The following is a 16868-nucleotide window of genomic DNA, read 5'->3' as shown; positions in this document are numbered from 1 at the left end:
CTGTTGATGATATCGTCTACGGTTTTGTCCACTAATGTAGAGTTTCAGGCACAGAAATTGATGTACACTATATATACAAAAGTATGTACACTATATATACAAAAGTATGTGGACACCCCTTTAAATTAGTGGATTAGACTATTTCAGCCACACCCGTTGCTGACAGGTATATAAAATCGAGCACACAGCTGTGCAATCTCGATAGACAAAGCATTGGCAGTAGAATTGCCTTACCGATGAGCTCAGTGACTTTCAACTTGGCACCATCATAAGATACCACCTTTCCAACAAGTCAGTTTGTCAAATTTCTGCCCTGCTAGAGCTGCCCCGGTCAACTGAAAGTGCTGTTATTTTGAAGTGGAAACGTCTAGGAGCAACAACGGCTCAGCCGCGAAGTGGTAGGCCACACAAGCTCACAGAACAAGAAGTGCTGAAGCGCGTAACGCGTAAAAATTGTCTGTCCTCGGTAGCAACATTCACTATCGAGTTCCAAACTGCCTCTGGAAACAACGTCAGCACAATAACTGTTCGTTGGGAGCTTCATGAAATGGGTTTCCATGGCCGAACAGCTGCACGCAAGAGTAAGATCACCATGTGCAATGTCAAGCATTGGCTGGAGTGGTGTAAAGCTCACCGCCATTGGACATTGGTAACACATTCTCTGGAGTGATGAAACATGCTTCACCACCTGGCAATCCAAAGGATAAATCTGGGTTTGCGGATGCCAGTTAAACGCTAACTGCCCGAATGCATAGTGCCAACTGTAAAGTTTGGTGGAGGAGGAACAATGGTCTGAGGCTGTTTTTCATAGTTTGGCCCTTCAGTTCCAGTGAAGGGAAATCTTAACGCTACAGCATAAAATTATATTCTAGACAATTCTGTGCTTCAAACTTTGTGGCAACAGTTTGGGGAAGGCCCTTTCCTGTTTCAGCATGACAATGCCCGATCGGTGTGAAATAACTTGTCTGGCCTTCACAGAGCCCTGACCTCAACCCCATCGAACACCTTCAGGATGAATTGGAATGCCGACTGCGAGCCAGGCCTTATTGCTCAACGTCAGTGACTGACCTCACTAATGCTCTTGTGGCTGAATGGAAGCAAGTCCTCGCAGCAATGCTACAACATCTAGTGGAAAGCCTTCCCAGAAGAGTGGAGGCTGTTATAGCAGCAAAGGGGGGGCCAACTCCATATTAATGCCCATGATTTTGCAATGAGATGTTCGATGAGCATGTGTCCATCCACATACTTTTGGTCATGTGGTGTATCTTTATGGGTTCAGATCTATTTTGTATGTACTGTAGCTATCTAGAGTTACTACCATATTCACTGTAGATACTACACATGGTTGGAAAATGGAGGTGTATAAACTAAGGCAGACTAACAGGGAAGAGCCCAGTCTCCTTGCTGTTTTCCACCTCACTCAAGCCTTGTTTGGCTCACTCTGGGGGGAATCATGGCTTTACTGCTGCCTGGGAGATTGTATGGCAAATTGCATGTCTCTGATAGAGAGATTGTCTGCAATCCAACCACATTCTTTATCTAGTGTTGAAATCCAAATGCCCGCTTCCACCATTCACCAGGGGAGGACTATACAAATGACTGCAAAAGTCCCCTTTTTCAATAGTCATTTAGTATACCCTTGTTTAAATATGGAGTTGTTTTCTTCTCCATTTAAGAAAAAGCCAGCAGGAGGTGGGGTAACTTTATTTTTCCCACCTGCTTTTTTTCTGTCTTGAAAAGTTACAATTTTTTCAGCATTTTGGGCAGTTTTCCTAGAACCATAGACGACAGGCATGGCTTCAAACTGCCAGTTATAGTCTCCCCTGGAGAAATACCGCACAGCAGATTCTACCCAGCAGTGTTATTCACCATTTGATTGGACCCCCATGCAGTTTTTACCTTTCTGAACTTTTATTTTCATATGCTAGTAGTTTTGGATCTCAACACTGTGTTGTTTTTTTTATGCCTGAGTACTAGAGGCTGAATACAATAATTAATACATCAGGGAATTGCCAATGCAACTGCTGTTGTTCATTGCTTTTTAAATGCCTTATTGCAATTATTCTCCAAATATGTATCGCAAAAACATCATCATAATGCATCATCCCAATAGATGCAGACATGCAGCCACCTAAACCCTGCTAACATCTTGCATATTTGGTTCCTATCCTAATCTGAATTCTGGTCTGATATATTCAACAAATTCAAGTCCTAACCTTTGACACAAATCAACTCTCTGCAATATCTATAATGCCACCTGAAATAAACTCACCCAAAAGTGAGGTCTGTTACTTTCCCTCCAAGCAACAGGCTTTTTACTTATTAAGTGGGAGCGCACTTCCCCTTCTTTATATGATACGCTTTCTCTATTCTCCCTCCCTCCCTCCCTCCCTCCCTCCCTCCCTCCCTCCCTCCCTCCCTCCCTCCCTCCCTCCCTCCCTCCTTCTGTTCCCACTCACTCCCTCTCTTTAAAAAAATAGACATCTTCCTCTCTCTCTCTCTCTGCCGATGTCTTTCGCGCCCCATACTATGATGCTATCGGCTCTGAAGGTGATCGGTACCGAGAGTCCTGGCAGGGTGTCTGGGGGTGGGCTCGGGAGGAGTGGCGGTGAAGAACGGAGCGTCTCCGCCGGCCTGTAAAATGTTCATCAAACTGAGTGGGAGGGGACGAGCGGAGGGAGGAGATGGAAAGGAGTCCACTGGGAACATCACGTCACAGCTCAGCGTAGACGGCGAGGAGAGGGAAGGAGGGAAGGAGGGAGGAAAGAAGGGAGCAGTGAAGGGAGAGAAAAACTCATTGTGTGTGAGAAGGTTTAAAACCCGGGCTCGCGAATGAAAGGATGTGGGTTTGTGATGGAACGCTAAAAGAGAGGATTCGTCTCAGGGATATCATATAAACCACACAGCTAATGATTGTAGTAATAAATCATGTGATTCTGACAGGCAAAAATGTATTTGAGGATTTAACGGAATTGCAGAGCATCAAGGCATGTAGTGCTGGATCTCCCTTGCGAATCCACTAAAGTGGAAAAATACAAGTCAACAGCGCCTGTTCTCTTCACTCTCTTTCTCCGTCATTGTTAATTATGTATGTCTTAGGTCTGGTTGTCCGTAATCCATTAACTGATCATTAGACAACTCTGCTTAAAGGCCTGTCTAGCTCAGGGTGCTATCTGACAGGAAATCCATTGGAAGTGGATGGTATTGGGTGATCAATTCTGTCTCATTACTCCGAACTGTGTGGAGGTGGCCACACAGACGTCTCCTTTTCTTACTGACAGTTGAATGTACAGTGTTTTATGGTGTTGGAATAGAAAATGCAGTAGGGAGTTGACGTCTTTATACACCTCTGTGTACTATAAACATTTTTTTCTTTGGATGAAAAAAAAACTTTTTAGCTGTTTTTTTTACACTATATTATCCACATCTTTTTTTTTGGGGGGGGGGTGTAGAATAACGATTGCTGGTGACAGTTTATGGATCTCTCTTGTTACTGCCTGAACACAAATTAAAGGAAAGACTTAGTGTGTGGCAGGCTTTTCATTTAGCCATCTTCCCCTCGGAGGCCTGTGGTTTCTTCAGTTCACTTGTTCCCGACAGTTGTTTGTTTGTTTCGTGACAAAATTTGACAAGCGTCTATTGAGCCGTCACGCTTTTCAGCCGCCATTAACACACTCAGCTTGACACACACAGGCACACGTACACATTTGAAATCCCCTAGCCTTGGTATTTGAAGTCCTCCCTCTGGGAAGACCTTCAGTTTAACTTTGTCGTTAGTTCGGTGAGTCAGCAGCCGTCGTCCACACAGTCAATAGCGGAGCAGAGAGCCATGATGACAGAACAGGGTAGGACAGGGGATTGTTATTGTTCCATCCGGACTTGTTATCTACCTGTGTTTCGGACATGACGGATTAGGGCTCCAAGAGTCTTTGAGCTGCAATCTCTCTCCCTCACAGAAGTCTGTAGTCGAGAGTCTCCCTGTTCTTACTGTTCTCGGTTTGCCCTTCTGTTTGGGCGGGAAAGGCAGATGTTAGCTAGATCAGCAGAGACAGGTCTCAGGTTAGTAAGACTCCAATCTAGTTCCAATCGGAACTATGGAAGCTGTGTCCTTTTTTCAATGAATTTGAATAGACATGCTTTTTTTTAACGAGCCCAATTAACAATGCGTAACTTTGCTTACCCTCTTCCCCCGTTCAATCAAAGTATTTTAAAGGGTTCTGTCTACCCTCTGACAACGACAGTTCAACAAAGTCAATTTTGTCTGTAAAGTTGGCATGGGAGATGTTACAGATTTTCCAGATGACTTAGAATGCCTGCTGCATCATAAACAAGCAAATAACAACATTAGCACAACAGGGCTAAAAACCACTCTCTGGGACAAAGATGATGGGTACCGACGGGTCACTGGTGCCTGTCGCATGGCTGCTACCGCAGTCTAAATCACAATCGCTCTGCCAGTGCCATGGCTGTTTGAGACAGAAGATTAATAACCGAGCTGGTTTACAAAGGCTGTCCTAAGTCTCTGGAACATTCCCTCATAAAATAATGCTAATGGATTTGAATTCACCCTGCAGAGGCATCCATTAGCAGATCAGGGAAGGCTGGGGCATATTAGGGATCCTCCAACAGCTAGGAGTGTGTGGATTAGTGATTTAGGACTTGTTCTCCACTGTCTGGCCTGGAAGGAAGGAAATGCACATTGATGTATGATTAAACACAGGAGGACGCTAAGTGCTTTCTAATGGTGGAGAATGCACTATGAGTGACTTGTCAGTGATTGACTAGGGAGCTCCAAAGATGATAGAATGTACAAACTCTTTAAGATGTGTTTTTAATCATTAGGGTGGTTAAAGAGGATTGATTCCCTTAAGTGAAGTGCCAACAAAGAGAGGAGAAAGTCAAAGGAAAGATGAGCCCAACAACCCTGGAGGAAAACTAAGTGAAACATTTAGACACTGTATTCAAAAAGCAACTGGAACTTTTCTTCTTCTGGTATGCTGGTGTTGACCTGTCAATGTGGCCTGTCATCTTATAGTCAACAGTGCATTAGGGGAGCCCTCCAAAACCACTGTCAGATCACGTAGGCAAACTGTAATGTGAAATAGATAGCAATGTGCATAGACACTGAAACTGCACACCACACACAAATGCACTCATTCGTCAGGAACATGTGATACATTGTAATACATAAAATCTCATTCCTAACTTCAGACAAAACATGTTCATTCATGAATGTATTCATAAAGCACTTGCTGACATCACACACTCATTCATTGATTCATTTATTAATAACGAACATCTGGCACTCTAACCTTTACACAGTCATTAAAAAGTTCAGTGGGAAGGAGGGAGGGTAGCATTAAGGAGAAAGGAGAGGGTTAGTGTTTATGTGGGATAAATAAAGTAGGAAGGAAGTAGGAAAACACATTTCTGGGATCTTGTATTTCAGCTCATGAAACATGGGATCAATACTGTACATGTTGCGTTTATCGTTTTCAGACCCCTTGACCTCTTGCACATTTTGTTACGTTACAGCCTTATTTTAAAATGGATAAAATAAAAAAATGTTTCCTCATCAATCTACACACAATAGCCCATAATGACAAAGCAAAAACTTTTTTTTTTAGACATTTTTGCAAATGTATTAAAAATAAATACAGAAGTATTCATACCCTTTACTCAGTACTTTGTTGAAGCACCTTTGGTAGCAATACAGCCTTGAGTCTTGGGTATGATGCTACAAGCTTGACACACCTGTATTTGGGGAGTTTCTCCCATTTTTCTCTGCAGATCCACTCAAGCTCTGTCAGGTTGGATGGGGAGCGTCGCTGCACAGCTATTTTCAGGTCTCTTCAGAGAAGCCACTCCTGCGTTGTCTTGGCTGTGTGCTTAGGGACGTTGTCCTGTTGTGTTCATCAAGGATCTCTCTGTATCTTGCTCCGTTCATCTTTCCCTTGATCCTGACTAGTCTCCCAGTCCGTGCCTCTGAAAAACATCTGCCACCACCATGCTTCACCGTAGGGATGGTGCCAGGTTTCCTCCAGACGTCACGCTGGGCAATCAGGCTAAGGAGTTCGATCTTGGTCTGAGAGTTCTTTAGGTGCCTTATAGCAAACTCCAAGCGGGCTGTCATATGCCTTTTTACTGAGGAGTGGCTTCTGTCTGGCCACTCTACTATAAAGGCCTAATTAGTGGAGTGTTGCAGAAATGGTTGTCCTTCTGGAAGGTTCTCCCATCTCCACAAAGGAACTCTGGAGCTCTGTCAGAGTGACCATCGGGTTCTTGGTCACCTCCCTGACCAAGGCCCTTCTCCACCGATTGCTCAGTTTGGCCGGGCGGCCAGCTTTAGGAAGAGTCTTGGTGGTTCCAAACTTCTTCCATCTAAGAATGATGGCCACTGTGTTCTTGGGGACCTTCAATGCTGCAGACATTTGTTGGTACCCTCCCCCAGATATGTGAATTAACACTGACGACACAGTCCTGTCTCAGAGCTCTACAGACACTTCCTTTGACCTCATGGCTTGGTTTTTGCTTTGACATGCACTGTCAACTGTTGGACCTTATATAGAGAGGTGTGTGCCTTTAAAATCATGTCCAAGCAATTGAATTTACCACAGGTGGACTCCAATCAAGTTGTAGAAACATCTCAATAAGGATTAATGTAAACAGTCTCATAGCATAGGGTCTGAATACTTATGTAAATAGGATATTTAGCAGTACAAAACCCTCCCTAGACCGGCACATTAGACAGCACATTCCTCACTAGCTAAATGCAGCAATTTACAGGTCAGATGCACAATTAAAGGGGAATTCTCATTCTAAAAATCTACACTTTTTCCTTCCAGACCAAAAAAATAGTTTTCTGATGGGATTTAAGCATTGACATGGCCTCAGAGCATTCAGTTTCGCTGTTTCTCTATGAACAATTGTAATTTTGAGAGTGAAAAACTAGGAAAAATAAAACTGTTGAAATTGTTGGTAAATTCCTCCACCCACCATGCAGTCTTTAAATAGCCTACCTCGTATAAATAGTGTCATGACTGTCCTGTGAGGATCACAATGGATCAGATCAACTTGGCAATGGCTGACAATAACCAGACCCTCTCCCAGGGGGGGAGGAGGGAACTGCCCGGTTGACAGCTCACACTGGGTTGTAAATTAAGCCAGAGAGAGCTCTCTCTTGCTCTTTAGTATCAATCAAAGGAATGTCTTTGTTCACAGACACTTTTGCCCGCCCAACACTCTAACGTCCAAAAAAGTGAATAATTAAAACAATATTCCTAACGTAACGATGTGGGAAATGGTCAGTGGGGAACTATTGTAAAAAAAAAAATTGAATATTGCTTTTCATTTTGTAACGTTATTAAAAACTGAATGGACCAAATACTGTAACTTGGAAAGGATACCACCTATATCTGTGAAGTGTTCATCCAATATGTCATGCATAGGATATGATAAAAGATTAACGCATTTTTTATTAAGATATGAATGTGATTTTAGGAGTCAAACGAGATAACTTCTAATCATATCCTTTGCACATTAAGTAGCTGCGCCCCGAGTGAGGTCAGAGAGCTTGTCAGCATGATGGAATGCCCCTTTTGACTAAGAGTGCAAAAAGGCATGGAATAGGAATCAACCTTTATACCGGGAAACATAAGGCCAGAGAGCTACAAGTTTGAAATGGTTGAAACTCAACCTCAACACGAGGTGAAGAAAATTAACTTACCAGACCAGGACATTGCCAGTCTGCAGCTGCGAGTATAAAGTGTTTCAAACTCTGATTATCCACACGAGATGGAGAAAGGAGACAACTCTCCTCTCAGATAATCACTGGTACGGCTAAGAGGAAGTTCTGAGGAAACATCCCATATAGACCGGACAACTAAGAAGAAAGATATTGTGATCATTGGTGGACAATCAGAGCATGTAAAAGTCACCCACAGGAAAGGCCCACCAAACCCTTTCCACGAAGGCTTGGTTCCGACAGAGGAATGAACAAAGGCATTTCGCATGTAAATACATTCATGATTTCCTACTCCAAACGGGTGGCGTTTCGTGAGAAAACTATATGATTAACATTACTGTGAGAATCGTTCTGAAATGTCTCGACGATAAGTGTGCCCCTCCTCCATCTATGTTGTAACAAGCCGTCATATCTTGTCAGTCCACTAGGGACCTTTGTCTCATGTAAGTGTGTGTATTCTGTGTTATTATTTACTTAGCTAGTAAATAAATGATTAATCCAATTTGTGTAGTACTGAATAATGCGCAAGGCTGGGTTTTTTGCAGATCCAAGAAGGTTACGATTGTTCAGAATGAGCATTTGACAAGATGTAATGATTAATAAGATGAAATAGGTAAAGACCTCATAGAGTTGAATTCTCTTAACAACTTATTCCGTGGCGCCCCAAATCCTAATGAGTTAATTGCTACATTATTAATTTAATCAGATAACAATTAAACATAGTTAGGGGATTAAATAACAGTCATCAGATTCATTAAAATAAAGTCACGACAATAGCGTGCCAGTGAATGGCTGTTAAGTTCAAATCAAGACTGGAATAGAGGGGGTATGAGAGGGTATGCCATAGACCTACCTTTTAGTAAAGAAAATGGCAAAAAGCACAGGCCTAAGCCTTGTTAGCTTAACATTTTGAAGAAAATCAAACGGATCCGATTATATAAAGTGATCTAGAACTGCACTTTGGTCCGCAATGCTTTATGCTAGAAATTGTTTTGTTTCTTTGACATTCAGAGGCTGACTTTGCATGGGAAGTAATCTAATTCTGCCACTATCAATTGATTAAGCTATTCACTTTCTGTACAATAGAAGATGTTTAAACTCAGACAGCTTTTAGGGAAACACTTGTGACCTTGTCTCGTTGGGTTAAGCCACAGAGGAAGAGTAGCCAGCAGTTAAGCTTACATTTTTCTGTGTCGGTAGGCCTACTGTCTGGGGTGGAAAGGTAGGCCTACTGTCTGGGGTGGAAAGGTAGGCCTACTGTCTGGGGTGGAAAGGTAGGCCTACTGTCTGGGGTGGAAAGGTAGGCCTACTGTCTGGGGTGGAAAGGTAGGCCTACTGTCTGGGGTAGAAAGGTAGGCCTACTGTCTGGGGTGGAAAGGTAGGCCTACTGTCTGGGGTGGAAAGGTAGGCCTACTGTCTGGGGTGGAAAGGTAGGACCTACTGTTCTGGGGTGGAAAGGTAGGCCTATTGTCTGGGGTGGAAAGATAGGCCTACTGTCTGGGGTAGAAAGGTAGGCCTACTGTCTGGGGTGGAAAGGTAGGCCTACTGTCTGGGATGGAAAGGTAGGACCTACTGTTCTGGGATGGAAAGGTAGGCCTATTGTCTGGGGTGGAACGGTAGGACCTACTGTCTGGGGTGGAAAGGTAGGCCTACTGTCTGGGGTGGAAAGGTAGGCCTACTGTCTGGGGTGGAAAGGTAGGCCTACTGTCTGGGGTGGAAAGGTAGGCCTACTGTCTGGGGTAGAAAGGTAGGCCTAACTTTTGAACGTACCGTGCTTCAGATTCATGATGACTTCTCAGTTTTAATTATTTACAAACAGGGACAGTTTAGTTGAAAACAAGACGCACTGATTTGGTATTGGAGAAATATGATAAGATGAACGCACAGGCCTATCAAGGGTTTAGGTAAATAAGATTTTGCTGAAGGGAGGGCCATCCATTTTCTACATGAAACCCTTATTATAAATAACGTTCATTCCCTTACTCCAATGTCTCTTGACCTGTGCATCTACGTTATAAACTTTCATTTGTAGGCTAGGTTGTAGGTCAAGTATCATGTAGTAGCCTAAACCTATCGATGTTACATTGAGCAGGGCGAATGGAATATGAATGACAGTCATCCAATATACTGTAATAGAAATAAGGCCGTGCTCATAATTTGATTTGACAAAAATTGTCCTCCCTAATCTTAAACAGCCACCACTGGTGTGTGTGTGTGTGTGTGTGTGTGTGTGTGTGCGTGTGTGCGTGTGTGTGTGCGTGTGTGCGTGCGTGCGTGCGTGCGTGCGTGCGTGCGTGCGTTGAAAGATGGCACGGCTGAGCCATTTAACTGCCCTTAGCATGGCACAAATTCAGTCGTCAATCAGTGTGTGTGTTTGTCAGCCCTCTCTCTAATCGCAGATGTGTCCTGTTGTACCATAGCGCCGAGCAATGGTCCGCTCCCAGCTTCGCACAGTGAGAATGGAGCTCTCTCGTTACTTCCTTTTCTCTCTATACCTCTCTTAACCTCTCCCTCGCTTTCTGTCTCGTTCTTTCCCTCGTTCCCTCTCTCACATGTTTTTTCTCCCGTCCCCTCTCTCTCTCTCTCTCTCTCTCTTCATAAATAGGCTGTGACTCAAATCGCACGCCTCAAGTTGTCAGAAAGACAAATGACTTATAACTTACAGACGACATGAACATATTTCCATGCGTTCCCTTACTGCCCTTTCTGTGCCCTGCATCGCCGGATGTGCGTGCTCGTTCTTTACTCGTTGAGCTTCTCATAGCATTGCTTCAGTCCTCCATCCGGGGGCCCTAGCATGACTTCTGACATGCTGAGACAGCTTCTTTCTTAAGCCATCATAACAGCTGATGAGTTCATACAGCAACTATACCATTCTCTGCGATACTTTCTGAGTGTTGTCTGTTCCCTTGACCAGAAGGCAGCTTCTTCGCAGGCATGTTTGGTCTCCATGGTAACAGCAGGTCTATTTTTATTTTTTATTTAACCTTTATTTTAACAGGGAGTCATGCTGAGACCAAGGTCTCTTTCACAGATGAGCCCTGTATACACACTACACACATCAACATACAAAACAGTACACAAAACATTGCGCTCTTTCCATGACAGACTGACCAGGTGAATCCAGATGAAAGCTATGATCCCTCAATCAGTGTGGATGAAGATGAAGGGACAGGTTAAAAAAAGATTGTTTAAGCCTTGAGACATGGATTGTGTATGTGTGCCATTCCGAGGGTGAAGGGGCAAGACAATACAAGTCAATATTAGGAAGTTGTTCCTAATGTTTGGTATACTCAGTGTACATATCAATACACACCAATATTCACATCAATACACGACAACCAAAACACAAATCATAGAAAACAAACACACTATTTAGTAAAAAGCAGATTAACCTAACTCAGTGGAGATCGAAGGGATATCCAGAGTTAGCCAACCTTGAGACCAGGTCTGATATCTTGCACATTTTTTTATTTTATTTTTTTATGTCTGTAAGTAAACAATGAAGTAAGGTACAACGTTTTTGAAGGAATGTTTTAGAAGCAAAAAGCATTCAGTGCATCGATCTACCAGACATCAAAGAGGGTCAGCCTACTTTCTGATACAGCATGCAGTGGTGGCTTTTTTTCAATACAGATACCCAGATATTTATAAGCGGGGACACGATCAATAAAGGCACCATCCAATGTACACTGAACAAAAAATAAACGCAACATGTAAAGTGTTGGTCCTGTGTTTCATGAGCTGAAATGAAAGATCCCAGGAATTTTCCATACGCACAAAAATATTATCTCTGTCAAATGTAGTGCACAAACTTGTCTACATCCCTGTTAGGGAGCATTTTCCCTTTGTCAAGATAATCCATCCACCTGACAAGGGTGGCATATCAAGCATATTAATAAACAACATGATCATTACACAGGTGCTTGGGTGTCATGTTCTGACCTTAGTTCCTTTGTTTTTGTCTTTGTTTTAGTATGGTCAGGGCGTGAGTTCGGGTGTGCAGTCTATGTTCTTTTTTTCTATTATTTGGGATTTCTGTGTTTGGCCTGGTATGGTTCTCAATCAGAGGCAGCTGTCAATCGTTGTCCCTGATTGAGAACCATACTTAGGTAGCCCGTTTTCACCCTTGAGTTGTTGGTGATTGATTTCTGTTGCGTGTTTGTATCTACACCAGACAGAACCGTGTCACGTTTTTGTTCAGTGTTCATTTACTTTATTAAAAAGATGGACACTTACCACACTGCGCATTGGTCCTCACCTTCTTCCACCAACAATGGCTGTTACATTGGGACAGTAAAAGGCCATTAAAATGTGCTGTTTTGTCACACAACACAATGCCACAGATGTCTCAAGTTTTGAGGGGGTGTGCAATTGGCATGCTGACTGCAGGAATGTTCACCAGAGCTCTTGCCAGATAATTTTATTATAATTTCTCTACCATTAAGCCGCCTCCAATGTTGTTTTAGAGAATTTGGCAGTACGTCCAACTGGCCTTATAACCGCAGACCACATGTAACCACGCCCGCCCAGGACCTCCACATCTGTCTTCTTCACCTGTGGAATGGTCTGAGACAAGCCAACCAGACAGCTGATGAAACTGTGGGTTTGCACAACCAAAGAATTTCTGCACAAACTGTCAGAAACCATCTCAGGGAAGCTAATCTGCTTGCTTGTCATCCCCACCAGAGTCTTGACCTTGCTGCAGTGGACAAATGCTCACCTTCGATGGCCACTGACACCCTGGAAAAGTGTGCTCTTCACAGATGAATCACTGTTTCAACTGTACTGGGCAGATGACAGTGTGTATGGCGTCGTGTGGGCAAGCAGTTTGTTGATGTCAACATTGTGAACAGATTGCCCCATAATGGCGGTGGGGTTATGGTATGGGCAGGCATGGGCTACAAACAATGAACACAATTGCATTTTATCGATGGCAATTTGATTGCACCGAGACACCGTAATAATGATATTGCACAGCCCCATGTCGCAAGGATCTGTACACAATTCCTGGAAGCTGAAAATGTCCCAGTTCTTCCATGGCCTGCATACTCACCAGACATGTCACCCATTGAGCATGTGTGGGATGCTCTGGATCGACCTGTACGACAGCGTGTTCCAGTTCCCGCCAACATCCATCAACTTCGCACAGCTATTGAAGAGAAGTGGGACAGCATTCAACAGGCCACAGTCAATAGCCTGACCAACTCTATGCGAAGGAGATGTGTTGTGCTGCATGAGGCAAATGGTGGTCACACCAGATACTGACTGGTTTTCTGATCCACACCCATACTTTTTTTTTAGGTATCTGTGACCAACAGATGCATATGTATTCCCAGTCATGTGAAATCCATAGATTAGGGCCTAATGAATTTATTTCAATTGACTGATTTCCTTATATGAACTGTAACTTGTTGCATGTTGTGTTTATATTTTAGCATATAGCATACACAACAGTGTCATCTGCATACAGTTGTATGTTAAAAATAATTGCAACTAGACCAACATTGTTTATATAGACAGTATTAAGTACAATACCTAAAATTGATCCCTGTGGGACACATTTCATAATATCAAAGAAAACTGACTTAACACCATCCGAAAAAACACATTACTATCAAGTAATTTCAAAACAATGGCACATGGTTCATACCGTTTGCACACAACGTTCGAATCAACAGTATCGAAAAGTCAATAAAAAGGGCAGCACAGTGCTTTCTCCTATCCATGACCTTTAACACATCATTTAACACCAAGGGCGCAGCAGAGACGATGATATGACCCTGCCTGAAACCAGACTGGGGAACACTTCAAAGACATTGCTAGGAAGGATCTAAGCTATAAGTTGATTAATGGTTTGAACAGTTTTGCCTGGCAAGACAATTTTGAGATCGGACGATAATTATTTAGGTCGGAAGGATCACCACCTTTGTGGAGCGGGAGCACATGGTCCGCCTTCCAAACCCTGGGATTAGCACCAGAGATAATCACGAGTAGGAAGTTGTTGAAATGAAAACAAAGATTCTGTCTTTGTTCCTTTTTTATGTCTCTATTTTGGTTTGGTCAGGGTGTGAGTTGGGGTGGGCATTCTATGTTTTTCATTCTATGTTTTGTTCTGTGTGTTGTATTTCTATGTGTTTGGCCTGGTATGGTTCCCAATCAGAGGCAGCTGTCAATCGTTGTCTCTGATTGAGAACCAAACTTAGGTAGCCTTTTCCCCACCTGTGTCTGTGGGTAGTTGTTTTCTGTTTTTGTATTCTGTACCAGACAGAACTGTTTTGGTTTTGTTCATTCTCTTTTGTTGTTTTTCCATTCATAATAAAAGATGAACACGTACCACGCTGCACCTTGGTCCTCACCTTCTTCCTCACCTTTAACCCACGACGGCCGTTACAGATTCACTGATCTTCCATCGAGCCAACTGGAGGCTGCAAGGGAAGAGCAGTTGACTGACTGACCAGGGTCAATATATTTTTTATTTAACTAGGCAAGTCAATTAAGAACAATTCTTATTTACAATGTTGGCCTACCGAGGAATAGTGGGTTAGCTGCCTAGTTCAGGGGCAGAACGACAGATTTTTACCTTGTCAGCTCGGGGATTCAATCCAGCAACCTTTCGGTTACTGGCCCAACACTCTAACCACTAGGCTCTAACCACTGTTTGCCTGCCAGAGATATACAAATATATGAGAGAAGTTCTAGAGCCAATTCAGGGTCAGACATGCAGCTGATAGAGCTATACATATGATGAACAAAACACCTGGGGGAAATTTTCAAAAAACACATATCTTCATAATGTTTTTCTGTTTATTATCTCCAGTCCATGCAAAGGGACAGTGATCACTGATGTCCTTATCAAAGACACCAGTCAACAAGTGCTTGTGAGCGCTATTTGTCAAAATTAGGTCAATCGGCGAGGAGTTTGCTAGGTTTCTTACATGAATCCGTGTAGGTTTGGAGATTAGTTGAGTCAGGTTAAAGTCGAAACAAATATTCTTCAAATGATCAGAGCCCGGGGTAAACCGATCCAGGTTAAAATCTCCTAAAATAACTACTCCAGGTGACAGAAAATATTCAGAAATAGTATCAACAGCATCCTATTTTAGCTGCTATAGAAAAGAGGTTGTGAGGGAATGTTAAATCCCTGGCCTTTAGTCTCCATCAGCCCCAAACCCAAAGGAATACCCTCATCACTCGTGGCACTGTGGTATCTAATGTAGATTAACACTGACCCCCAGTGGCAAGTTACATCTATTATGGCTCTGCTATTGTGATGGACATCTGGTCTTGCTATCTCATTCATATTTCATCTTTTTCATCTTTCTCCTCAGGTGTTCACTCGCTATGGGAAGTGTTACACGTTCAACGCGGGGGGTGAGGGCCGCACCCCTCTCATAACTACCAAGGGAGGGATGGGTAATGGGCTGGAGCTCATGCTGGACATTCAGCAGGATGAGTACATCCCTGTGTGGGGAGAGACGGGTGAGGACAAAAGTGTGTGTGTGTGTGTGTTTGTGTGTGTGTGGTTTAATTCCAGTTCATTACGCAGCTCACATGTGTGTTGCTCTATCAAACAGACTACTCTAGCTGCTCGCTGGAGCCAGTGGGTTCATTAGTTAAATAAAAACATGCATGGATGGTGCAGTGACCCCTGCCTCTGTTCCCCTCCCCACAGATGAGACCACGTTTGAGGCTGGGATCAAAGTTCAGATCCACAGTCAGGAGGAGCCTTCCTTCATCGACCAGCTGGGCTTCGGGGTGGCACCTGGGTTTCAGACCTTTGTTTCCTGCCAGGAACAACGGGTAGGGACGTTACTCTTATTTGTAAAACTTTATTTCAACAAAGTCATAATTTTACAATATGCCGTTAGCACCACCTGTGTAACTGTTGTAGTGCTGAACACCTATGCAATTGTAGTTGTAGCTTATGTGTGTTGTGTGTGTGTGTGTGTGTGTGTGCGTGCGTGCGTGCGTGTGTGTGTTCTAGCTGATATATTTGCCCCCACCCTGGGGGGACTGTAAGGTGACACGGATAGACTCAGAATTCTTTGAGTCCTACAGCATCACCGCCTGCCGTATCGACTGTGAGACGCGCTACCTGGTAGAGAACTGTAACTGTCGCATGGTACATATGCCTGGTAGGTGAACCCTCGCATCCAGCCGTTTACCTAGTTTGGACTTTTTACATTTTCAAGTTCAACTTATATTGATTGATTATCTCTCTGTGTGCAGGAGATGCCCCATACTGCACCCCTGAGCTGTACAAAGAGTGTGCTGATCCAGCTCTTGGTAAGGAATAGATCCCGACTGTTGTTTCTAAGACCATAGCAACACTATTTTGGTCCCAATATCACTATCACAATGCTGCGGCCTTTCTCTTTGGCCCCCCAGACTTCCTGGTGGAGAGAGACAACGATTTTTGTGTGTGTGAGACTCCGTGCAACATGACCAGATACAGCAAAGAGCTGTCCTTCGTCAAGATCCCCAGCAAGGCCTCTGCCAAGTATCTGGCCAAGAAATACAACAAGTCAGAGCAATACATAGCGTGAGTATTGTGTTCCAAACACCAGATAAAAAACTTGACAGTGATTATGGAGTACCAGGCAAGAAATGGAAAATGCATTCGCTTCGGGCTTTGGCCCTTGCATCTTTTACCCTCCAGTTCCATTTCCAATACGCAGCAACAAAATAATGATTTTCTCTATCAGAACCTTCATATGCGAACTGTTTGCTGTTTAGATCTTGAATATGGTCTCTTCCTGTAACAGTGACAATATCCTGGTTCTGGACATCTTCTTTGAGGCTCTAAACTATGAGATGATCGAACAGAAGAAAGCCTATGAAGTAGCAGGACTTTTAGGTATTTCAATGATGACGAGAAAAAAACATGGATTCTCTTTTATAAAGGATACTTTGTTGGAAATGTGTATCTTTTGGAGAAGTTTATTATCTTTGATCATCTTGTCCTTCTCTGTTCCTCCCAGGTGATATTGGTGGTCAGATGGGTCTTTTCATTGGAGCCAGTCTCCTCACTATTCTGGAGCTGTTTGACTACATCTATGAGGTAATCTTTTAATTCGTTCTAGTACTTTCTACAGTGACAGAACTTTCCGTCATGCTTTCT

At 43.3% G+C, this 16868-nt stretch overlaps 1 protein-coding gene across 1 annotated transcript in view; it reads left to right on the top strand.

The window, feature by feature from the left end:
* Positions 1-16868, top strand: part of LOC110532037 (acid-sensing ion channel 1) — a 77237-nt gene that overhangs the window by 55677 nt on the left and 4692 nt on the right. The window contains exons 3-9 of the mRNA XM_090184272.1: positions 15076-15226; positions 15420-15547; positions 15732-15882; positions 15977-16033; positions 16136-16289; positions 16513-16604; positions 16729-16808. Of these exons, the coding sequence (XP_090040398.1) occupies positions 15076-15226; positions 15420-15547; positions 15732-15882; positions 15977-16033; positions 16136-16289; positions 16513-16604; positions 16729-16808 (813 nt within the window). The remainder of the gene's footprint in view (positions 1-15075; positions 15227-15419; positions 15548-15731; positions 15883-15976; positions 16034-16135; positions 16290-16512; positions 16605-16728; positions 16809-16868) is intronic.

The sequence above is a fragment of the Oncorhynchus mykiss genome, chromosome 9 (genome assembly GCF_057628025.1).
Source record: "Oncorhynchus mykiss isolate SJ-2025 chromosome 9, ASM5762802v1, whole genome shotgun sequence".
Taxonomy (NCBI): Eukaryota; Metazoa; Chordata; class Actinopteri; order Salmoniformes; family Salmonidae; genus Oncorhynchus; species Oncorhynchus mykiss.
The sequence above is the reverse complement of the archived record's forward strand: the minus strand, read 5'-3'. Positions and strand labels throughout refer to the sequence as shown.